This window comes from Anoplopoma fimbria, chromosome 9, assembly GCF_027596085.1.
Source record: "Anoplopoma fimbria isolate UVic2021 breed Golden Eagle Sablefish chromosome 9, Afim_UVic_2022, whole genome shotgun sequence".
NCBI lineage: Eukaryota > Metazoa > Chordata > Actinopteri > Perciformes > Anoplopomatidae > Anoplopoma > Anoplopoma fimbria.
This window is the reverse complement of record NC_072457.1, coordinates 17761554-17788251: the sequence shown is the minus strand read 5'-3', so window position 1 is coordinate 17788251 and position 26698 is coordinate 17761554. Positions and strand designations below refer to the sequence as shown.

Sequence of the window (26698 nt, the reverse complement as noted above, 5' to 3'; positions counted from 1 at the left end):
ATTGCTGCTGTTATTATTAGTAGTCTTCTTTTTTTCCATCATTATTCTGCTTACTACTCTTATTATATGAATAATTTATGTCATAAACATTGAATGGGTTGTAACTCTGTTATGTTGTTCATTCTGTACACATGACATCTATTGCATTCTGTCCATCCTGGGAGAATGATCGCTCTCTCATAGGTTTCTTCCTTTTTCCCCCCCCTGTTAAAGGTTTTTTTAGTTTTTTTTTCCTGTGCCGATGTGAGGGAAGGACAGATGATGTCGTATGTGTACAAATTGTAAAGCCCTCTGAGGCAAACTTGTGAATTTGGGCTATACAAAATAAATGTAATTTAATTTAATTGAATTCTGTCTATTTTTTTTTACAGGAGTGGGGGGAAAGGGTTTTGTTGCAGCTTCAGGGTCACACAAGCAAGGTGGCAAGCAGCAACAGGGCGTTACACAGGTTAGTCCCAGGCCAGCCTCAGGCCATCAGCCCACTGTGACTCCCTACAGTTCACCCCAAGCTTTATGTGACCATGAACATGCACCAGGCAAGTGACAGTAGTTTGCATGAAGTTTAGGGTTTAGACCACTCCTGGCCAAATCGACACAAAATGAAGTTCCTTGGATTTGCTTTAAGGTGACCTTAAAATAAATGTTCTACAAAAGACTTTTTGATTGAAAAAATTTTAGCGACCACATCTGCTAGCTTTTTCCAGATTTCACTGCTGATGAAGGCAATGAGATGCAATTAAAACATTTTGAGAAAGCTAGCAGGTGGAACTTCAGATACAATTTGGTAAAGAGATGTGTTGTCTTGCTGTTGATTTTGCCCATATGGCATGAAGCTTCTCTGGCTACTTTTCAAACTTTTTGGGATGTAATGAAAGTGCACTATTCAAACAAGCTATTCTGAGGTACAACTGCAAAAAATCCTAATGATGTTCAGTATATTATTTCTAATTTCAACTTTAAATTGCTTTTGTATAGCTCCACATACGGTAAGGTCTTCAGATAAGGTGCTGATAACTAATCATATCAATGGCATATTAAGGATCTTAATGAACCTGAAACAGCATTGTAACCAGATTGATTTTGGTCCAACAGAATGACCTTTGGTTAAGACAAGTCATATAAGTGCTTTATAGAAATACAGCAGTCTTGGGAACTTGCCATAAAACTTTTCCAATCAGCAGTGGATAAGTAAAGGATCAACACCTGCACACTCATAGAAACAGAATAAAGTTTCACTCAGTGGAAGAGTAGACTGTGTGTGTGTATGTGTGTGTGCGTGTCCTTGCGTGAAAGACTGTAAATTATAAGGGCCAAAAGGTTGAAAATGACAAAGGTTAATGAAGCGTATATGTGCCAACTGGAGGACATTTGGATATGTGTAAGGAATACATGAATGTATTCTGCCAACTCAGTACCTTAATTACTTCAAGATAGAATATTAATGAAATTAGCTTCATACTGTTCATTTCACAGTCCCCCAGTAGTAGGATTGTGACTCCTCGCTATAATTATATGCCTAGTTTCCCACCCTGCAATACATAAATGTTTTGGTTGCGTTCAGATTGGAAAAGTGTTCAAAAAGCTGAACAATAAAAAGAGCCTGAAATTGAATCTCTCTGGGGCAAATTCATATTCTAGCTTTGCCGTGACAGCGACTTCGTTGGGAATGATTTAATGCAAGTAAATTTGATTTCTTTGCAAAAAAGCAACCCACGATCCACCTGAGGTTACAGTTTTGAACTAACTGGGATTGACAGATCAGGCAGAAACCCAGGAGCTATCTCAATTTGTCGTATTTGAAATTAATTTTACATGTCTGAGCATAAATGATCTGGATCAATGAGTGAGTCCGTTCACATTTATCCCATAATCTGCATAAAGCACTTTCTTCATGTATGTCAGCGACTCTATGTTTTAGAAATCCTGTTTAACCATTAAGTATATTTCCTTTTTTACCAAAAGCCCTTTGGCCTGTATTTTTGTCGCCACTATGAATGTCTTGTGTCTCTTCTCTGACTCAAAAATGTTTCAAAATATATTTTTCTCAAAGAGCAAAAGAAAGCCAGACAGGGAAAGGAAATGAAGGATAGATCACATTGAAAAAACACTTTTTTACAACACATCTCATTGATTGATTCTCTGTGTGTGATAAAGCAGAATATATGTACTATAAAAGGAATAGGATTCTAATGGTTATTTTGTATGAATACTCTCCGAATCTACAGAAGCAACTGTGGACTTTTTCACACCCATATCAGCAGGGACTGCGGGAAAAGGAAAGTGTACTTAAACCAGAGATACTAAGTGTCATAACTGAAGGCAAAGGGCAGTCAAAGGGGAGCAAGTCTAGCCAGGAGAGAGAAAAGTATTCACAAGAGGTTGATAAATGTCAGTGGTAAACATGTGCTGGACCTGCTAAAGGTCTCAACATCTCCTGCCTTCACTGCCAACCCCTTAGCAAACAAAGTAACAAGGCTAGAACCCAGAGAAATATTATGGAATCTGTTCTCACTCAAAATTCCATTGAGGTGCTCAAAACGAAGGTAATGGCATTGTATCCCTACTTCCATTTGAGCCTCTGGAGCGCCCCGTCGGTGCACAATAGTGGCTTGGTGTTTCATTGCGACCGTAGAGGAGATACCCTCAGAACAAATACCTTCTTTGTTCCCAAGAACTTAAGGAGTTATTTCATGCCAAGGGTTATACAGCTGGATTCTGGACGTTTTGTTTAATGCACAGCCTTCATATATAAGCAGAGGTGGAGTCCTCTACTAGTCTCTATGGGTAATAATAATAATAATAATAATAATAATAATAATAATAATAATAATAATAATAATAATAATAATAATAATAATAATAATAATAATAATAATAATAATAATAATAACAACTTTATTTATGAAAACTGCTAAAATAACTCAGAATATCCCTACTTACATGTAAAACACGGTCTGGGGGAGAAATCTGTTGCCTAATGTCCTGTACTCTGTTTGCAAAAAAATTGAAGAACTGCTCACACACCTCTTGTGAGGCATCAGTAAAATGACAGGGGGAGGGGGTGACCATTGAGTCAATTATTTTAAATAAAAGTCTCGGATTTGAGTGGTTTGCTGTAATTAAATTAGAGAAGAAAGAAGTTCTTGCTTCTTTAACTGCCACTTGATAGTACTTCATCGCATATTTCCAAATTTCATAAAATTTGGAAAGATACTCTCCTCCAATCACAAGCATGCATTCACCCTCTGAAAATATACATAAGTATTGCATGACAACAGGATGTGCCTACCCAAATACATTCAGACGTCACAGTATTTAAGACAGCAGACAAAGCTGTCTGCCATCCTCTACCCTCTTCAGCCAATAGCATAAGGTCAACAGGCCCCCCTGGTAGAGGACTCCTCCTGTGCTTATATAACTACAACTAAAATATTGTGACCTACAACTCACACCGGCTCCGCTCTCTACTGGACTCTATGGGAATAGTGGGTGGAGCCCAACAAACGTACATATGACGCCCATAAACACTGCAGATCTGAAGAGAATAACACAGTCTCTGGGTCCTGTCCATCCATTTTGTTAACATACAGTTGGTAGAAGAGCACGGCCAGCTGTTGGGCAGCATTTAAAGCTGTGATATCCTGTATCTGCCCTCTCCGCCAGACCAGAACAGAACAGAAGGCTAGGCCAACATTGAAAGTACCCAGTCTGTGATGAGGTATGTCAACACATCACCAATGGATGAATCCATGTGTCCTTGGGCAAGACACTTAACCCCAAGTTGCTCCCCAAGGCTGTGCCATTGGTGTGTGAATGTGTATGAATGATCAGTCAGAGTCCTGATGGGCAGTTGGCTCATTGCATCGTAGCCCCTGCCGTCAGTGTCTGAATGGGTGTGAATGGGTGAATGATTACATGTGTTAAAGAGCTTTGAGTGGTCCTAAGATTAGAAAAGCGCTAAACAGGTACAAGTCCATTTACTGTGTTTTTTATCGCTGTTGTCTTCTGTGTGGAGATGGATAAGGGCGGAACAGACACGTGAATACTCCCCCCTCCTGGGGTTAAGCTGGAATGAGGTGTACTGCCGCCCGATGGAGAAGTAATACAAAGAAAAATCCCTCTGTTGACCCAGGGAGCGATTTCTGATCATAGAAACATAGTAAGGGCAGCCATAACATAACTTCCAAATAACTCAGCAACTCTTTGAACACCAGCCTCTTGGGTCAAAGTCCTGTGTTTGTTTGACTTTTCATCCCTCTTACACCTGCCATAAGAAGTCTTTCCAACTGTTTATACCATGACCCTTACTCTAAGTGTAGCCTGTTCACATGTTTGCGTTTACATTGCTGTCAGTACAGACTGCATGGAGTAAAAAGACACGCAAACAGCAGGAACGCCGTTGTTTTTATGTTAAAACCGCATGCCTTTCTCTAATCATGTGACACTAAAGTCAATACTATTTCCATTTTAACATCTTAGTGACTCTTACATTATTCGATCAAAGGAGCCTAATTCAACTGACTATCTCACAGTTGAATTGTTGCAGGGGGGTATCATTTCATTCTGGCCAAATGGGGGGGCCAAATGTCTGATTTTACATAAAATTGCTTGATTTTACCCAATATATAAAGGTTATTATAAATGGGAGTTCTATCTACAACCATGAAAAGCTAAAAGGCTGTTCCCACATACAACATATAGCACTGTATTATACTGAAACAACAGCTGCACAATAGTCACATGTCTTGCCCCCAAAATGTTGTTGTTTGTAAAACAATGTTTTTAGGAATTTACATACTAATATTTATATATTAAAGTATGTAAATTCCTAAATATATATATATATATATCATTCATTCATTCATCTTCCGTAACCGCTTATCCAGTTAAGGGTTGCAGGGATGCTGGAGCCGATCTCAGCTGTCAATGGGCGAAGGGCAGGGTACACCCTGGACAGGTTGCCAGCCTATATATATATATTTTAGAGTACATACATTTATGGAGGACACCCTAACAATAACTAAGCTAATGCATCAGACATAACGGCAGGCTGGCAGTATCTCTAATGAGTTAACTGTACCCCTCAGGTACCAGACGGGCCTGTGTGTCCATGTGGAACCATGTTAACCTAGCAAACTGTCTACATGGACAGCAACTAGCAAATCACATCAGTCTTGCTATTCCTACCATAAATATTCATGACACCCACTGGCTATGTGCTACACAGAAAATAAAAAGAGTTGATGCACATATTCATATTCCTCACGACCTCGTTTTCACTACATCGACTAGGTGCTTTCAAACTGTTTGATCAGTCTCATTAAACTAAACTCCTGTCTCTTGATCGGAGCGTTTAAGCTCAGCCTAATTGAACACTGCCTGACATTTTAGATTGCCTAGACTCCTGCCAGAACTGACTAACAGTAACATGTCATGTTCCTGCCTCTGATATAATTGGGTTTCCATCTCGGCTACAGCGAGCTAGCTGCCCCTTATGGCAGTACATAGGTTGGAAGGCAGCAAGCTGTGTATGAAAACACAGAGCTACAGATTCATTAGTTGTGAATGAACAGAGACAGGACAAACAAGATACGTTTAGATAATTAATTAGCAGCATTCCCTCTTTGTGTTGAGCTACTGCAATAATACATTATTAACAGTGATCATTCATAACATAACATCATATGGCATTTTGTGCATGCCTTTCTTCTGAACACTTCATGTTGGCATGAGTTAATACTTTTGGAGTGGAATTCAGGTCCATTATCCTGGCAGTGTCAGCCGCATTGAATTGCTTTTACTCCCATGCTGAGAAAGTGGGCAATGTCCCGTAAAGGCAAGTAAAAGAATATTGATGGAATCCCACTGCTCACCTAGGTTTATCCATCCCATCTTCTTTACAACTCTTGTTCTCTCTACCTCTTCCATCTCTGTGTCCCACACTCTGTCAAACTGTCTCCGTCTGCCTCTGATTCTCTGTCCATCTGTATTTGTGTCTCTCATCCTGTCTCTCCTCCTCTCTCGTTGTGTCTTCTCCCGGACTCTAGGGCGCTTGCCTCTCTGCTCGTCGCAGCCATTTGGAGATTGTGCCTTAGGGCTGACAGATGTTGCGCCCCATCCCAGTGCTACCCCCACCCGCCACCACCCACCACCACCACCACACACACACCACCACCACCACAAACAAAACCATCATCCGTTAGCTTGTCCTTGATAGCGTTACCCGGGCTGCGTACGCGGCATGTTCCAGTCACCAAAGCATGGCTGATTCACTGTGATTCATTTGGCATGCATTGTGTCCTCAAAAAGCTGGCGGACATAGACACACTTCACCTCTCTTTCCCCTGCTTTGGTTCCTTCTGTGTTGAGCAGTTAAATGATGTGTTGATAGAATGTTGTTCCGGCACCAGGTGGTATTGCTACATCTGGTAAAGGAAGCATGTGACGTAATGACTCTTGACCTGTTTAATCAGGAACGGCTCCATCGTATTGCTGCTGGCTAGGTCATGCAGCGTTTTATGTAAAAAGATATGTAGAAAGTTACAACAAAAGCTTTCTTAAGTATTCTACCTTTTTGAATATTTATTTTTCATAGAACAAGCTGCAACATTTCTCTTGATGTCTTTAGTCTCAAGGGGGGATATATTCTTTGTAGCTGTCTTTGAAATTGACATGACACGTTCAATATCAATAAACTTTGTATAAACATGCGAACAGCGCTCTGGACTTCAACATGTTGTCCACAGTGGGCCTCACAGACCGAAGTTCACTTCTGCTGCTGGATATCCTAACGCTACAACCAAACTATTCTTCACATTTGTCTGCAGCACAGCTAGGACCGGTAATCAGGCCTAGGCCTATTCTGAATGGGTATGTGCTAATATATATATAAATAAGGTACTGGACGTATCAACAAAGCTCACACTGATAGAATAAATATCCGCACACTTAAAACTATGCAGAGAACACTTTATTTTTAGCTTTCGGCCTAAAGGATCTTCATGAGAGCATACATGTTTCAGTTAGAATAGCAGATGCAGAAAAAAACTAATCACATCCCAATCGCTGAATGCAGAAACACTCGTGCACACCCTGGTGGTAGAGGCTCCGCCCACTGTGAACTACAGCCTAAACGTGCTGAATGTAGTACTGAGAGGTTTACGAGTGGATGCCTCACTTACAAACAACAATACAAGTGGGTGAAGCACAGTGTATACAGACAAAAAACACGGAGCACCCGATAGTTATAACATGTCTTTTCAATGAGTAAGATTATAATACAATGAGAAGGGATAGTAACGTGATTCAAAATGTTTCATTTGAAAACATTATAATACATTTATAGCAGTATCTTTCCTGTGAACCAATTTTTTCCAGGGTTGGATTAAGTGATTTGAGGGCCACAGGCAAACGCTGTTGTGCTTCACTTTTCATCCTTTCTCTAACTGGGAATATTAGTATTTGCAGTGGTTGAAAAAGTCCTCAAAACGTTTCATAAACTAGTAATAGTAGAGCAGAAAATACCAATCAGTTAAAGTCCTGCATTCTGATGTTTACTTCAAGTTTCAATAATTCATTTCTCTCTCAGGTAAATGTAGTTCTACAATTTTTTCCTGTAGAAGAACACAGTAAGTAGCTGAATTCAGTCCATTCTGAAAATAGTTGTTTTAATTATGAATATGGGTTTTTCCAGTTTTTAAGTGTCGGGCACATTTCAATTTTCAGCACACTTAAAAGTATGTGTCTAACTCTGGTTACATAAGCCTGTCATCATTTGTTTGACTGTCTGTTTAAAGAGTCAATTGTTATATTGAGCAAACATAAAAAAGGACATAGCACCAAAATGACTTCTGTTTTTCAATGGGCAATGTTTTAAGACATTTTAAGACATTAGAATCTTTAAAAATGTCTAATTTTTTTTTTATATTTTGAGTTTGACATATTTGTTTGTGGCTCTATGAGTTTACCAGGTTGGTCAAAAGTTTATATAATAGGCTATTTCACAGCAGGCCTTTTTTTTGTCATAATGGAAAACCCTTAACCCTGTTGTTACCAGTTTCATCAATGATGGGTTTGTTCTGTTCGAAATGTCCCAGTAAGCCATGACGCTGAGCCAGCATTGGTGGCTTTTGTTGTGAAGGAGCCAAAGGAAACACAAGGTAATTGTTTCCACAGTCGAGATAAAAAAGTGTCTACAAAACAACAGGCCAGTCATTTTTGACATTTATTGGACAGTGAATCTGATAATTGTCTGATTTGTCTGATTTTATGATAATACTGTTCAATCAATTTCCTTCCGCGTTAATAAATCCCCATGTAGACGTCGTTCTCTCGTCTACAGCTCTACGGACAGCGCTGCACACTAACACATCTCTTACACAACAAACAGCACTGCCTCCTCATGGCGCCGGGCCGGGAGAATGGATGGAACACTTCCTCTTATAGAATACGTTCTTATGCCAAGTCAAGAAGACAAATAGTTTATATTGATGTTTCAGCTCTTTTGTCCGGAAAGAATGGAAGCCAATCTGGCAAATGACAATATGGATCAATGAGGAAAAAAAACATGATTCAACGATCGGCCAACTACAGACAAGACTTGACCAATCTAACCTAATGGAAAATGTCCAAGCAAAGGCAAATATTGTAAACCTGTCAAATCCAATAAAAAATCTTGAGATATTTGGGTATACTTTGATGATTAATATATATGAAGCTTTCTGTACAGTGACGCTCAATGTAATATAATATATATAGTATGAAATTCATCCAGGTATCTGCATCACATTTCTTTGGACACTCCTTTTTTCTAATAGAGCCTGTTTGTCTTTCGTCTTTCTTTTAGACTTTTTTTTCGTTATTACCATTTTGAGGACAGTTTGAGGATATGAAATATTAAAGTTCACTTTAAAGTCTGAGCTTGTAGCCTGAAGTGAGACAATAAACAAAAGTCTTTGAAGCTCAACAGTGGGAGAGGCCTCATCTGAGGTGAATTCATATTCCACCCACCTGCCTGTCATCGCTGTTTGAGCCGCACAAGGTCGTAATTGTTTTGGAACGGCATGCATGCAAACACATGCACGCACACACAGACGAGAAGGCAGACACACAGAAATGCAATTGAGGCCTTTGCCGGAAAAACACTTGAGCCTGGCAGTTTGCTGTTTTAGTCAATACATTCTTGAGAAAAAGCAGTTGTGTATTCCTAAAAGAGAACTCACAGACTGAGTATAAGCAGCAGACTGAATCCATCTGCCACATATGCTTCCTCTGGAAAATCTCTCTTTGTTTTCAAACCATTAGAGGCATTACCCATTTGTAGGAGACTGTCAGTTGTTTTTTTAACCAGCACTCACCATCCCCAGCCATTTACTGTAATAATGTGCTCTCAAACAAAATCTCAGACCAAAACCCCAAATTATTTCCCCTAATGTGTACTCGTGATGTGTCTCATGTACGGGCTCAGTGTGAAGCCACAATATGAAAATTGATGTAATTGCTGTTCTGTCAGACTGTTCTCTCCATGGGTGACCCCTGGGCCATCGCTCTACTTTTTTTGCTTTGTCACTTTTTTCCCTTTTTCCTCCCCTCTCTACTCATCCGCACTTGCTTGCCCTCCGCCAGTTTATTTGCTGTTTCTTTCGCCCTCTTGTAGCTCCTGCTCACTCTCTCTCTTTCACTACCTTTGCCGTTTCTATCCCCCTCCGTTCTACGATCTCCAGTGCTTTACTCCCTCTACAGCCTGCAGCCACAGAGGCCTGATTTACTTCCACTACTGAGTGAAGAGAGAGGCTTTTGTCTGCCACTAGCAGCAGTCACATGGCGACATGCCGGGGGTGACAGCAAGAGTGACGAACCTGCAGTCCCTGCTTCCCTCCCTTACCAACATGCAAGCTGTGTGAAATAACTGCATGTGGGTGGAAGAACAGAGATGTGTGTGTGTGTGTGTGTGTGTGTGTGTGTGTGTGTGTGTGTGTGTGTGTGTGTGTGTGTGTGTGTGTGTGTGTGTGTGTGTGTGTGTGTATCTGAGAGTGAGAAAGTTTCATCCATGTTTGTTTTAAATCTGTTTCTCTGAATTAGGTTAGCTTGTGTTTGATTTTAGCCACACTGGGATGGCAATCCAATCAGACCAACACTCTGATCCAGGGCAAAACATCTCAACAACCATTGGGTCGATTGCCATTGGATTTGCTGAACACATTCATTGCCCACACAAGATAAATGCTTAGGCCAGGGGTTCCCAAATGTTTCCATTACAAGGCTGCCCAAATAGCATATATGGATGGTGTATAAACAAACATAGTAATCATTTCTCTGGTGATCTCCTGTTCTTCATAAAGCACAAAAGATTAAAATGTTAATGTCAAGCACTTTGGTTAATGACAAAATACCTTGAAAACTAGTTCCTGTCAGCCTCAGCTCTACTTTGATATTAATGCTACTGTAGTATTCTTATATACTAATGGGAAATGGTAAATGGACTTACTACATGTATAGCGCCTATCTAGTTTTCCAACCATTTAAAGCACTTTAACACTACATGTCATGGGAATGCCTCGGGTTCATTCATTAAGAGTTTGTAGCACAGTATCAGCCATGCTGTTTGAAATTGCGGTACTGTATTGCTGAACAAACTGGATCTCAGCAATTAAGAACATTTGGAATTTTCTTTTTTTATCACACATTTACATTTCAAAGAAAGTACATCTCTAAAGAAACCAAAAGCTGACATAACCTTTTACATCTTAACAAAGATGAAGTGATAGTTGGTAAATATGCAGCAACTTTTGGACCAGTGCTGTGCTAAAGACACATGGACCGTGAGTAGCGCCGCTTGGCTGTGTGCAGCTCAACTAGAGATGATACCTAGAGAGTGAAGCATTTAGAGATTGACTGACTTGAGATATGAAATACCCTAAAATGATCACCGTTCAGGGGATAAACACTTTTGATTCAGGTAACAGCCTTTCCTCTGCTGCCACTCACACGCCACTAGGAACGAGGATCCAAAGGACTTTATCTAACTTCTTATACTCTTAATCGGTTCAGGTCTTTATCGATTCTCTTATGGGTTCTTTTTCACGACTTAATAATTGCTAGTATAAAAAGGAACAAGAATAGAATGTATTCATACATTTTATATAACTAAATGTTAGACAGCTGATAAAGCAGCAACATCAATTTTTACAAAAGCAGTGCACTACACATATACTATATATGGTAAAAGGAGAAGGGTTGCTTTGTCGCAGCCAGCAGAGAAATTTACAAGATTAGACAGTTTCCAGCTAGCTTGCTGTGCCTGTGTGAACATGGCCGTGGTGGTCGAGAGACTGTGGACAAAGGAGATGGAAATAGGTTTCACTTTTGTTTACATGTTCATGTTTGTTAAACAGCTGTACTAAAAAAGTATTGTCTTTCTACTCACTGAAGTTTTATCATGTTTTATTGTAACAGTAGCGAGGGTTGTTAGTGTCGTAGTAATTGATCACTTCACCTGGTTCATTTCACTGTCTCCACCATGGCCTCTCTGCTCACTGACTTTGCTTTGTGTGTGTGTGTGTATTTATATGTGTATTTGTAGGTGTTTGTGTGTAGGTGTGTGTGTGTGTGTGTGTGTGTGTAACGTTAGTTGGAGGAGCTCAACCTGAAACTGAGAGCAGCGGATGCTTCAGTGTAATAATAAATTAAACAACACGTTAAAAAGTAAAGATAATAGCAAAGTAAATGTTTTCTTTTTTTCATCCATCCACCATATTTTTGACATGCATGTAATTATTATAGCCTCATGGGGCCGCTGGTGTAGCTGTAGACTTTTAGTCTTGTTTATATTTTTACAAATGTCAAGCTTTGGCGACATGGAGAGAAATAAAACCCAGAGAGGGTGTGTGAACATGTGTAAGACATGGGGCGGCTGTGGCGTAGTGGAGAGCAAGGTAGTTCTCCAATCAGAGGGTCGGTGGTTCGATACCCGGCTTCGGCAGTCGATGTGTCCTTGGGCAAGACACTTAACCCCAAGTTGCTCCCGAAGGCTTTGCCATCGGTGTGGACTGAATGTTGCATGAATGTTAGTTAGAGTCTGATGGTGGCACCTTGCATGGTAGCCTGTCATCAGTGTGTGAATGGGTGAATGATATGTAACATACTACTGATTGTAAGTCGCTTTGGATAAAAGCGTCTGCTAAATGACTGTACTGTACATATATCATTTCAAATTTCCTTTGTGCATGTTGACTTAAATAACAGTTCTCTTAGATATTTAAATATTGATGTGGTGTCTTAATCAAGTTGAATTATTACTTTTTTGTTGAAATGGCAGACTGATTAACAAGAACATGATGACAGATGAAAATGACAAAGATGTTTGGACCCATGATCTCCTTATATAAACACAAAACGGACATGGATGAAAGACAAAAACAAAACACAAATGCCCAAAAAAACCTAATGGCCCAGGACTGTAATAAAACCAGAGTAAATGGATACAAATGGACCTGAGAGCAGAAAAAAAAAATGTTAACACTCATAATTTATTAATGTGCTGCTTCTAATTTGTTTTAGCTTGCATAAGTACCCTGCCTGAGTCACGTCATCCAACTCAAAACCAGCTGAGAAATGATTAAAAGCTTTTAATCATTACACTCATCCATCCAGGTTCAATTCAGCATTAGGAAGGAGTCCTCTTTATGGACAGGAGCATTTATTTTTTCTGTGGCAATAATTAGGAACATGCAAATATGTATAAAAAGGTCTGTAGTGAAATTCAGTTGGGTTGGCTAAGACTGCATTCAGACTGACTTGAGCCCTCCATGAAAAACCGCAGCCCCCTTATTCAATTGAGTGAAGCCAAATAGATCTGTTACTCCAACTGGACTTCCTGGATCATAATTCATTGTCTCACCTGAACCTGATGCAACTGTACCGCAATACACAACAACACAGTCCCTTACAATTTATGGCAGTTTTTGTTCTGAATGCCAAATAACAAGGGAAAACTCAGTGGACTGTATGGCTCCCTCTTGTCCAAGTTGCAAAAAAAGAAAAACTGGTTGTGTCACACAGATAAAAGTCATCTAGATAAAGAATATGGCATTTGGTGATCTGTTGATGGAATGTGGAGAACAGATACCGGGCTACGGCGTAGCCTGACACAGGTGTGTCTTGCCCTGAGAAAACTTTTTTTGCTATGTGTATCAGTGATTTGTACGTGTCCTATAAGCTGCTGGAGGCCTTCATTCTAAATCCTCCCCTGATAGGAACATAAGGACATCCCTACCTCCCTGTGTAGCCTCTATGTTAAGGATCCACCCACTTACTCTGTCTCATCAGCTGGCTAGTCACCTTTAACTGACCTCAGGCATGTCCCAATCACTGACAGACCACCTAACTGGATCAGGCGGGGCAGCCCAGATTCTGATCTGAGGTGGGGCTGCGTTTCATCTCCATTATTAGACAATATTCAACTCTGAGAAAATGAACCCTCCCGATTAGAGTGGTGTGAGTGAGAAAGGTGAAACTAGGTAGAGACCCAGCAGGATGGTTCTAACCAGGAATGGACCAAAGCCCAGGAAAATACAGAGGCACGGCGTAAAGGAAGGGCTGCAAATATGAACCCAGCCTTGTCTGTTTCCACTTTCTGTCTTGCTTATAATTAATGTAGCTCCGGAGAGGCAGGATGAAAAAGAGAGACTACAGACAAGCTATTCATTTTAGAAATTGGAGAGTATTTTTTTTTTGCCCCCAGCTAACTGTCTAGGTGGATTAATAAATGAAGTACTGCTCAATCAGGCAGCAACCTCCAGGTCTGAAAAGGGAAGACAATGCTGAACTGACTTAAACTTGCATTCTTTCCAATGTCTGATTTTATAGAAGTCTATAAGAATACGACTCTACTTCTCACTTGATGTGTTACCTCAATAGACATTGCAATTCAGTCAGGACCCCTTTGGTCAAAGAAAACCTTCATTTCCATTTGCAGTAAAATATATTTGGCTGTATAGCTCTGTTTCGTAAGCATGTGCTTATGTTAAAGCATAAGGCAGGAAGAGCAGCAGCAAGAACCTCAGAAAGTCCAGAACAGATTCAATGACAACATATTCACATTAAGTCAGACACAGCAGGAGGAGGAGGAGCTGGGGTGCAGGTGGGTTGTTATAGCGGCCTCCAGAAGAAGCAGCAAGCGTAGGCAGGCTAAAGCAGCTTAAATAGGCGCCTTTGTAACAGAATTTGCCAATAGAAGGGAATCAGCTGATCCATGAACTGTCAGTTCTTATATACAATCTTTGTGTTCAATGCATCTCACTGACATTGCAGAAAGTGACAGAGGAAGAGACAGACATCCAACCATGAGTCTTGCCTGTTTTTGATTGTGCAGATTGAGTATCAGACTAACAGTGCAGAAGAAACAAGAGGAACACATAAAAGGAAATAAGCGTAGAACATTACCTTTCTCTTGTTGTTGGGACTCACGTACAAATAACTGAGTATTGTCTTTGCTCCTACTTTGTCATTCAGCTTCTGGTACGTTGCGCCGTAGTCAGTTGACCTGAAATTTAATCAGAAAGGTCGGATGAACACTTGATGAATTACTTGTTGCAATTAAAAGTCACCCTTGAGAATTCAATGGGAGAGGGTAAAGAGCACTGACGTAATTAAGTCCCTTTTGTGCTCAACGCAGCAACATGGGTCCCAGAGGGAGAACAGCGGCCACATCATTATGGTCACTGTGTGGTGACTTCAAAAACAACACATCCCTGAAACCAGAGCACACAGTTGTTTCCTTCAGGTGTCCATTATCAGTGTGGTTCAATACAACTTCAATTTCTTCACCTTACGCAGCTCAAAAGGGCTGCAAGGTGAAGTGCCCCAAGACAGACACGGGGAACAGAAGGATGATTAACAGATATTTTCATGAAGAAACGTCCAAAACAAAACTCATTCCAAAACCCAAATCATACATCATTAGGCCTGTCCAAAGCCTTTGACAATGAGAGCAATTGTCTGGTGCCCAGCTGCAATTTGATTGGCTATTTGCCAAGTACTGTCAACGTCATTTGCTCGTAATATATTTACCTTAATAATAATAATAATAATAATTAATCCTTTATTAGTCCCACAATGGGGAAATTTGGTTCTCTGCATTTGACCCATCCCGGAGGAGCAGTGGGCTGCAATGAAGCGCCCGGGGAGCAACTTGGGGTTAGGTGTCTCGCTCAAGGACACCTCGGCATGTTGCCTGTAGAGGGATTTTCAAGCGTATTATGTTTTTCCACTTTTTCCCTCTCCTTTAGTGTGTTATATATATTTTTTACATGTAAAAGGTCTGTAGAGTGTAAAACCTGAAGTCCACCCCTAAAAGGAGTTACCCTCCCCCTCAGAAGCTCCTGAGCTCCTCAAACGGCTCCATTGAATTCTCTCCTTCACTTCTGTAACTTTATGAGGTCACAATGTTACAGAAGTGACGTAAAACTCCTTCCGGCTAGTTTGGCCCTCACACAAGAAAAGAGAGAGACGGAGCTGAAGCTCTGGAGGAAGAGTTTTTTGAAATGTGAAACGTTGACCAATCACAACAGAGTGGGCTAGCTGACCAATCAGAGCAGACTTTGCTTTCTGGAGGGAGGAGCAAGCTCTACAACGGAGCGTTTCAGAGAGAGGGTGAGAAGAGGTGCTGCAGGACAGCCAGGATGAGAAAAACAAGGAGGATTATGAGCATTAACGCATGTAAACATGTTGTAACTGGAACTTGAGATGAAAATATGCACCCAGAAAATAGCATAATAGGGCTTGTTTAATATATGTTTAGAAGAATATTTGAGCATTGAGGTGAAATTAGCTTATTCTGTGTTGCTTTTTACATTGTGGGAATGTCTACTCCAATTGTTTGTAACTTCTGAGGAAGCAGCGAAATCAAGAAGGTTTCACTTATTCCAACCTTCTCGTGCTCTCTGGTTCTTGTAATTGTGTGTGTTGTCTGTTGTTGCTTCTGTTTTATTGTTTGGTTCTCCTTTTGTGGTAGTATTTTTACCAATGTTACTCTGCCGAAGTGCTTTTTACCTTGCTCTGTGAAAGGTGCTATACTAAAAGAAAACTTTACTTACATGACTTCACAGAGTGGGTTTCCCCATGCACATACCTTTGGACAGTGTACAGCCCCAGCCCTTAGGCTCCAATCAGCTCGAGGAGCTACCGGAAGCTAGGGCCGTGGCTTAGGTGTGTGTGATGACACTGAGAGGCAACTCTTGGTGCTAAACAACAATGGCAGCTCCTTAAGAGGTAAGCGTAGCTGCTGCAATAGCAGTGCCATATTTTCAAACTTTCTTCATGTGGGTTGAGTTGTAAAAGTTTATGTCAGCTTTTGGTTTCTTCAGAGATGTACATTTTTCTAAGGGGTAATGAAATCCTAGTTTAGCTGTGGTCATAACTACTTAAAATCATAAAATAAAAGGAAATATGTGGGGACATTTTTTTTTAATGTTTTTTTTCTTATACTATACTGCTGAGGTCCAGGTTGCTGAGTTTGGCATGTTTTGAGTGAAGTGGCCTTACAATCTTGTAATACTGGGATATACTATTATCATCAACAAATTATAACTTCAACAATATCAATTGTAGGTCACACATATTATTATATTATTATTATTATTATTATTATTATTATTATTATTATTATTATTATTATTATTATGCCCCACCTCTTGTCCCAGTAACACAAAGCAAGGCCATAAAGAAGTTTTCCCACTTCGGTATAGAGAACTTGGCTGGTCTGACCTCAATCTGTGTAAAAAGATATTTGTATAAGAATGCAGAATCTGTAAGCAGTGAGACAAGAAAAAAAATTGCTGTTTGTAGACAATTAGCAGTCAGAGTAGTATTGACCAATCAGGTGTGAGCAGGCTTTGGTAGCATGCAGGTAAACAGGTCTGTGTGGAGATTAAAAGAGGCAGAATGCATTGGCTGAAATGCAGTCTGGGAACTCACAGACAATCGCCTGACAATGACATTGCTTTTTTCAGGCTAAAAAATAAACTGTTAAATGATCGTAAACTGGCAACTTTTCAATCAATCCAGTCATAGCCATCATCTGCTAGCTGCCTGCTGCCTCAGCTCCACGGACGATGCACCTCTTGGTCCATTTTTAGAGTTCGGCTTTGTCATCACTGCTAAGATGGCGACAACTGGAGACAATCACTTTGAGCTTCACAACGGTTCTTCAGAAACCCATGGGTGAAGTCACTGGGAGACTACTTCCATATGTTTACAGTCTATTCATAACATAGAGATATTATTGACATAATCAGTAAATCATTTTACGTAGAATTACATAAAAATAAAATAGTTTTGCCAAAAAATGCTGGGAAGACAATGACCTTGTTGATGTCACCATTCTCAGTGGTTTGCAATATGTAACCTGACAGAATAAAACGGACCAGTCTGATGAACACACAGAGGTTTGTAGCCTGAAGCTTTGTGCATTCATTTAGGATTTCAAAAGAGAGGCTACAAATACAGATACAGATGACAGATACTGCTAACAATCACTCATTAATCTGCATAAAGACCAGAATATTCTGAAGAAAAAAAATGATGATGAGTGTAAATTTATGCAGTACAGAAGTTTTTGTGTGTTTAGTCTGATTCAGAACAAGTGTTTCTAAATGTAGGTCACAGGAAACTTTGTTCTCAAGCAATTCAAAATGATGACATGAGAAGAGTGGGCTCAAGTATCTAATTAAATCCCAAAACACAAAAGGATTTCAATCTTGCGTGTGTAAATTATTCATCATAATATCAAAAGAAAAATGATTGAGAAGGTGTGATAGGATTAAGATAAAACTGAGAATACTGTGTCACATTTCTCTCTTACTCTTTGCCACATGCCTCTTCCATCCCAATACATAAGTAAAATCTTTTCAGTTTACGTCTATGACTATTGGCCATAATTCTATGTTCAGGGTCCACTTCATGCCACTCAGCACAAAACGTTCACCTTGGAGCTGGAGTAGTGGGTCTTGTCTGACATGACTGTTAAGCACTTTGTATTTTCTTAAACTTCATTTACATAGAAAAAAGTGATAAGCCAGCACTAAGCAGTTAAACCAAGACCAGCTTTGGATGAGTGCTGAAATATTCAAATGTTGGTCAAAGCGCTAATGCAAAATTTGTGTTTGGTTGAAGTTCAGTATTTCAGACTGTCTCACAAAGTTTGGACTTATCTGAGATGTCAGGTCTAATTTATTTTGAGTGGTCTGAGGCTCAATCAGCTCAACAAGCTATTCTTATTTTAAATGAAGATAGAGAAAAAGCCCAAAGCATGCACATCTTAAAAATGCGGTAAAGACACCGCAGCATGCCTTGTGTGACTTCAAATGAAGCAATCACTCCCAAAGACTGATGTTTTTTTCTCTCTCCACCTTCTCCCAGAGTAGCTGTTAAATCCAGACTAAAGTCCTTGTTTGAAGGGTTCTGAAGGAGTTTACTGAGAGCTTCATGCTTGAAGTTTACACCCATGAAAATACAGAAATAATCATGGCACACTGTCAATTTTGTCTCATTTACCCACCCTTTGAGATTCAGCCCAAGTAGTTTATTTTGTTCATCTTCTGTAACATATCACATTGACTACAATGATCTTATTATTTGCATAGTTTTGGTAGAAGTTTGTAAAAATTTTGCCAAAAGAGGTTGCAAAGAAAATGATGCATGTATCTTCTTTTCACCCCATAACCTGGTGTTCTACTTATTCACGACTAGTTCCATACATTGCCACCAGGCCTACTCTGCTGGATGAGTCCAGTATGACGCCATCAGGTTATTGATCAGCTCCTCAGAAGCCCCTGTCACAGATTCTCTTGATTTAGGGGCTAATGACTTATTTTTAGTGTCACAGCAACTTTCAACATGAACCAATAAAACAGCCAAACCCCCTGGATGATGGAAGTTGTAAAATGACAGTTTCTCAAGGACAGTGACTGAGTGAAACTTGTCCCCTTGCAACTGGCTTTTCAAAGGCTATTCAGTGGTTATGTGTGGGTGTAAAAAGTAACCACACTGCTGTGATTTCATCCGCTGTGCAGATGTTGGATTCACAGGGGTCGTAGGTGAGCCAACGCTGGTTACTGTCCACACATTGGATTAAAGTTATTGAAATATTGTACGAGTATCAAAATCCTTATACCCCTTTTTTACTTTCTCTAAAAGATTAAAATAATGTCTATGGTCACTTATTAACAGGCTTATTAGATACAGTTTCAGTTATAATTTCCAGGGTATACTCTTCAGTGATAGGCTGCTACTAAACATGTTTTAGATTTTCCATTGGGTTTGATTAATCATGGTTTGGAGGATGAGAGCTGCATGCATCTTGGGATAGTTAACATGAGTTCACTCTTTGGAGTGCAGAAAATACCAACAGCACCCAAATTGCCCCAATTGGCATAGTGGCCGGTGTGATCTAAGATGTTTTCTACTTTTTCTCTACTTTTTCCTTTGCGTTGAGTCGTGTTATTTCATCAAGCTGGCAAATTTAATCTATGTGTGCATTTTAATGTATTTTCATTCTTTGAATGTAACTCAACCACCTAGTTTACCTAAAATGCACTTCAGTCTGACCATACCTTTGGAATTCTGCTGCCCACCCCAAAACTTTGTTGGGTTTGGACTGTTTTGTTGCGTAAAGCTTCGGGGAGGGTTGGGTCTGTTGTATTAGCCTAGTAAGTAAACTGTCAATTGAGGATGAAGTAAAGCGAATATATAGCCATTGTTATAGTCAGGTTCTGTTCTTCAAATTTGGCAGTCTAAATTTGGATCAGCTGGGTCAGGTCTTAGGAACTCTTACAAAAGCCATTAAACCATGTTTTAATTGAACTCTGATGCAAAGAAAAAAATCACCAAGTTACAGGAAGTGTGCACACAGTGATCAGTGCAGAGCCAAGGTCAAAAACTTCAGCCTTGCTTCAAAGTCCACGTCCCTCAGCAATTATCTTTTTAATTGTTCTGTTCTGAACTGAAACCGAACCTGAATAAATAGAAAACAAACCAAAAGTTACAATTTCACTCTGATTGGGACTAGCCAGTCGGCTAATGACTTGTGAAAGCACCCTAACAAAGACCCGGGCACAGGGCCAGTTCAAGTCTTAGTGTTTTCAGCTGCAGAACAGGAGTGACTTAAAAAAAAGTTAATAACTGGAGTGAAATCAGAGAAAACACTTGCATCAAAGCTTACCAATGTGAGATATTTCGCTTGTCCTTTGGCGTAAAGCATGGACGGACATGTTGACAGGCTTGTGAATGCTCACATTGCACCACGTGATTTCTAGGTATAAAAATGTTTTCAAGCTGTTACCTCATGCTGCTATTTGGGGCCACAACAGGCAGAAATACCTAGTTTAGCTTTAACTCCCCCTGAGGAGTGTTGGATTTCTGACGGACCAATTGGCTATCTTAAATGCAATTATCAGCTGACTTGCTGCTGTGTCTATCTTCATGCCTTTAAATTGCCCTCTAATATTCTGTACTGTCATTATCCTCTGTGCTCTCTCAAAATGTACATCATCTGTTCTCTCATCTGTCTTTTTGTCAATCTCACTGCTTTCCACATGCATTTTTAATCATTCATCCATCACCTTTTCCTTTTTCAAGGCATCAGATTTCTAATAACTTGAATGAAACAGCAGTTGCAGATGCACCATGACAATGGTAATGTAGGACCTTCATCAGAGACCGAGCTGAAGCCTTACTTGCGTCTGTATGAGGTAAGTGTGGTCATATAATGCTACATTTAATTGTATTTGAGGTGGGAAGTGATGGGGCAACAACTACTTTGGACCGCTGCAAAACCAGAAAATGTTTTACATTTTGACATAATGCGCTATTTCACATTTCCCACACAATTTAACGCAGGCAATAATCCAACTGGGCATGTATGGTCCTCCTCAACTTGTGTAACGGCATTTGAATATACTGTCAATTTGGATAGCTTGGTCTGCTGAGCAAGAGCGATTTTACTGTGTTGCACTGCTGCTTTCACACAAACTGGTAGCAAAAAAACATGTGTTAAATGCACATTTGTTACCGAGGGTGAGATTAAAAGATTGATCCTACTCTTGTCTGTTTGAGCTGCGTGACTTAGCTTAGCATGAATATTAAAATTCCAATGTTCCTATGTTCCAAGAGTCGTACGTTCCCCAGATGTATATGGTACATAACAGGGACATGACAAAGGCTCCTATTATGCCCCAACTGGTTGTCACTCCTCACTTGTCACATATGGATGCTAGGTCAGGAACCATTGATGTGACTTCAGGTTTAAGCAACAAAACGACTTGCAAGTCCCTGTGAACATAGAACCCTGGGACCATAAGACCCTGGGAACATAGAACCCTGGGACCATAAGACCCTGGGAACGTAGAACCCTGGGACCATAAGACCCTGTGAACATAGAACCCTGGGACCATAAGACCCTGGGAACATAGAACCCTGGGACCATAAGACCCTGTGAACATAGAACCCTGGGACCATAAGACCCTGGGAACATAGAACCCTGGGACCATAAGACCCTGGGAACATAGAACCCTGGGACCATAAGACCCTGGGAACATAGAACCCTGGGACCATAAGACCCTGGGAACATAGAACCCTGGGACCATAAGACCCAGGGAACATAGTGTCTTGGGAAAATAGGACCCTGGGAACATAAAACCTTTGTAACATAGGACCCTGGCAACACAAACACTTTGTGAACATTGGACCTACATAGGACCATGGAAAGATAGGACCTTGGGAACATAGGGCCCTGAGAACATAGGAGCCTGGCAACATATTCCCTTGACAATGTAGGACCCTGGAAACATAGAGTTGAATACATAGATACATAGATTCCTGGGGCCATCAGACTTTGGGAACATAGAACCCTGGGAATATAGTTTGAAGGTTCCGCAAACTGTTGCTAATAATTCGGACCTTCATGTTACAGCGAGACAGAGCTATAGAGCCAGCTGTATGAACTGTGTAAGATGGCAGGACAAGGTGGTATGCTCCACAGAGATGCAGGTAAAATAACCCAATCATTTATTTAGAGCCGCAAAAAACAAATGACTTTAAGATTAATCATGTATCAAATGATTGTGTGTTTGCGTAAAGGGTCACTTGAAGACGCCTTTATATTACGCCTCAGCTTGCTTTAAGTTCATACACCAAAAAAAAGGAACATTTCCACACTGACACTCACTGACAGTCAGAATCACATGTGCTGCATAAGCTTGTTTCATCACCTCATTGAAGCTTCTTGATGCTTATACCAAGTGAAACATTCAAATCCAAGATGCCATGTTTTTAGGGCTGCACCATTACATCAAATGGAAATCATCTAGTTGTTGCATGCATTTTTTTTAATATGTGTCTCCCTCATAATTATGTTTGACATATCTGATATGTTTTCAAAGTTTTGGATCTCCACTAGAATTTAAAAGAACATCTGCAAGTTTGAATTAAACTTGCAAGACTGAACAGCCTTGAATAAAGTTTGTATTTGATTTTTGTTTCATTTTGTAGGTCACATTGTATCTTTCTTAACTTTTAAGTTTTAAAATTCTGCAAACTCTTGTTTATATCTTGTGCTTTTTATGTTATTTGTTTTTTTCCCACTTGAGGTTTTCAGCATTTTCATTGATCTTGCACAGAGGTCAACATAACATGAAGAATCTGTTCAAAGGATCACAGAGCCACACATCTCAAGCATGTCAACAGGTTTACTGATATGTAAAGTCGATTTGAGAAAAAACGTATCATTCACTGGAAAAATCTGAATGTGCCAAATATTACGACATTGAAATCTTATTACAAGCAATTTGCAGAGATGGCTGTCATGTAAACATCTAATGTCTTTTCAGCAAGTTTGAGAATTGTTCTAGTTTAAAATATTAACACCATGAGGCTGAACAGTCCCTCTCTTAACTATTTTCATTTAGTTAGTCTTTATTCATCTTTTGTTCCTCCTCCTGATTTTCCTTGACAGAACCGTTCATGACTGTTTTATGGCAGTTCATAGGCAATAATAAAGATTAAAAAAAAAATCCTAATGATTATTACTTGTGCAGATATTCTCTGTCATGAATTTCAAGACATTAATGCAGCTACATTGCTCCCTAACAGGCATCTACCAAAGTTACATCAGGATCGAGTCAGAAACGAGGCTCTGAGCATGGCTACGCTGACATCAAGGCTGGTCAAGGTAATTTACTGGATAACTTTGCAAGCTCCAGTCGGGTTGATTAGTGGCTTTCATGTGAGGGATTTCTGGGGCCTACAGACATTAAACTGATTGAAGACATTCGCTACTCAAGCTTGCCATTTGAAATACTTTTTTATACGGTTGCCTCTTTCTCAAGCTTTTCTTTAATTCACATTATGAGATCCTTGTGAGCATTAGTATTCCTTAATCCTGAGAGCAGTGCTGGAAGCTGTTCAAACCACAGGAATAAAAAAAATCTGAAATATATCAAACTTCCAACAATCCCCTCTGACCAACTGCTCTAGGCTTTTCTAGAAATGTCATGTAGTGTGATGAGCTTACCTCCATAAAGAACTCTCAGTCACGCTGTTGAGGTTGAAGTCAAAGAGTTTGGTCAGCATCAAAATTACCTGCAGAACAAGACAAGGTTTGCAGTCAATGCACAGGCCTATTGCTCATAAAAAAAAGAACAGCTGTCAAACAGGTACAATACCCTTGTTTCCATCAAGGTAGTTTGGTCTTTGAAAAAACCTTCTCCTATAACATATTTGTCTGCATGAATTTTGAAGTAGATGTCTTCACTCAACCCAGTCCCAATGATGCTTGCAGGAACACACAATGCCACATGGTCAACATTGTGAAACGATTGGTTAGGTTTAGAAAAAAAAACACTTAGAAAATAATGTAACAATGTATCTACAACGAAATACACAACAACCATCCTTAAGGAATTTCTTACGTAACGTTATGTAACACAATGTAACATAAGGACTGTAAACTCAATGTTTTCTTTTGGTTGGACACAAACAGTTTGGTTGACCCATCATCCACCCCTACCAACCCTCAGTGGACTTTCTCATTCTTTATATTTGTTATTATATTATATTTTTCAATAATGCCCCGTCCTTATACGACTTCACTATAATAATTTACTTGCAAAAACCTCTCCATTTAAGAAATAAAAGAACGTTGATATTCAACGTGTTCATGTTCTGCAAAAAAGTAAAACGCCAACAATTTTCCTGGCACCAAACAGGGACCTAAATCTTTCCAGCCCCAAATTTAAACCAAATGGTCCGGGTTTGGTTATTGTCTTATTCTATGGTTCTGTGTGTCTATGGTCAGTTTTCTATCCAAATGTTCTAAGAAAATCTGCAAATGAAAATCTAAATGTGCATTTCCATCCACTTCTGTTATGTGAATATTACTAGGTTTGGGCACATCCACATGAACAGTTGGTGGTGCTACCACTGCAGAATAAGGGGCCACGTCATGATTTAAACAAGCGTAAGTCACAACACACAGTGGAAAATATGTATCAAATCATGATGGAAATTTGACATTTATGTTTGTTTCATGAATTCATTTGAGGAGGGTTACCGTCCACATCGCTCTTCAGTGGAGCTGGGTGACAGATTATTTATTAGTTATGTTTTTTTTCATCTATACGATGCAAGCATCACATTGTTTATAGGGGATGCTAATTTGCAACACCCGTCGGTAGAAGGTTTTTTATGAAACTAGGAGATGAGAACATTGAGGTAAAAAGGTAAGACAGGATACAGCGAGATTCAGTAAAGCACACGTTAAGATCATTTCATTTAAGAGACATCAGCACAGCTCTGTTCCATATATACGTATATGTGTGTATGTTTCAGTGTTCCAAGAGAAATGTCAGATACTTGAGGCGTTGTAGAAGTGAATTGTATGTGGGAATCTCTTTTGTTTTTTGTGAGCAACCATAGTAATGTTACGAATAAATAAGAGGAGGCACAGGCAGTTTTGTGTGATAGAGCGGTTGTGGTCTTCATTGAGACAAGATGACACCTTCAAAGACCCGAGACCAAGATCTATACAGAGTACTGCAACAGCGCCTGGATACGTAACATCATAAATAATAATAACACCAAACGTGTAGAAATCTGAGCAAACTCACTCAACTTGGATCTTCCAGCCAGCGAATCAAAAATCTGAGTATGAAGTTTTAATTGCTGGAAAAAAAGTGTTGCTACTTTTGACCGAAGCTGTCAGCATGCTGATGACAGGCGTTGGTGTTCTTTTTCTTTGTCCGCCTGTTGGGTCGACCGATTTCTGAATTGGTTCTGTCAAGACCTGGAGTTAGAAGGTATATTAGCTTAGCTTAGCTCATTGATATTTTTAGGATCAATTAGCCTTTATGAAAAAGGAAAAATAAATCTTGTTGCTTTTTTCTCTTGTAAAATGTGTTTGACTGTGATTTGACTTCGGGGTGGGTTGTAGACGCAGAGCTGCCATATGGAACCTCTGACTGCCAACCGCTGCATCTTTAAAACCCTGAAAATGTTTCTCTTATTAGATACCTTGATAAGTTTTCATTTTGTGACACCAATCAGTGTGTTAGACGAGGCTTCAGCGTTTCTCTTTACCAGAATCAAAGTCACGTCAGGCATCTACACCCACTCCACTCTGTGAGCTTCTCAAAGCTCCAATGACATTTTGCCATGTATACGATCAAACATCATTGCTTAATGTGCCCCCCCCCCCCCCAACACTAATTGTTTCAAACTCATTACTTAATTATATCAAATTGATTCTAAACTCTCCACTGTAAATATTCCTTATGCCGTTAACACCCCCATGTGCACGGGATGAGGGAAAGTGGGTCAGCCAAAGTCTTGAGGGAAAAACAGACGCAGAAACATCACATTTAGCTTCGAGCATAACAGAAGTTAAGGCAGCACGGAAACTCACAATCTATTTACTTTGTGACTGGAGGTGTATTTGAAATGAATAAAACTCAGACGAAGCAGAAGAGGCATTGAAATCTTCACAGGGAGTGCTGCAGTTTCAGTTCAATAAAGTCATTTTTAACAGTTGTGTAGTGCCACTACTTCTCTTGCTCATGAGTGATGCTTCATTTTGATAACACTGTGTGAAAATCCCCAGAGATATTTTGCTGTGACCTGACAGTTATCTGATGAGCCCATGCATTGTGGATAACTTGCAGCACAATGGTCCAGTGATATGGCGTGGGCGAAGAGAGATGCTGCCAACGGAGGAACATCTGTTCACATAATGCATCGCTTGTGATGTGCCGCTACATCCTTATCTCCATCTTTCCCATGGGGGGGGGGCAAAGACAGCACAAGACAGGCGATGCACGCAGATATTTCCCAGTGCACGGAGTGAAATAAACAACCGGAGTCCGTACAATTTAAACTTGTTGCCTTGAAGTGGTGGGCCACGCTGTGCACGGCCAATATCCAACTGTTTCCCCTTCGCCTGGCTGCCTTTTCATACCTCCGCTGCCTGTTGTCCAGGCAGCAGCCGAGCCACTGTATGACTTGTGTGACTTTGTGGAACAGTTCCACCACAGTGGGGTTCCTGTGAGTACAAGCATCACAGATGCACCTTGGGTAGTGGAATTACATTGCAGGGTTGGGGCTCCTGTGATCAAGCCTATCAACATCTGCAGCCCCAAGAAACACTCAAATG

The 26698-nt window shown here is 40.1% G+C and overlaps 1 protein-coding gene across 1 annotated transcript in view; it reads right to left on the bottom strand.

Moving 5' to 3' along the window:
• Positions 1-26698, bottom strand: part of LOC129095522 (VPS10 domain-containing receptor SorCS1) — a 157672-nt gene that overhangs the window by 57484 nt on the left and 73490 nt on the right. The window contains exons 2-3 of the mRNA XM_054603998.1: positions 23567-23634; positions 14443-14542 (exon numbers count right to left, since the gene is read on the bottom strand). Of these exons, the coding sequence (XP_054459973.1) occupies positions 14443-14542; positions 23567-23634 (168 nt within the window). The remainder of the gene's footprint in view (positions 1-14442; positions 14543-23566; positions 23635-26698) is intronic.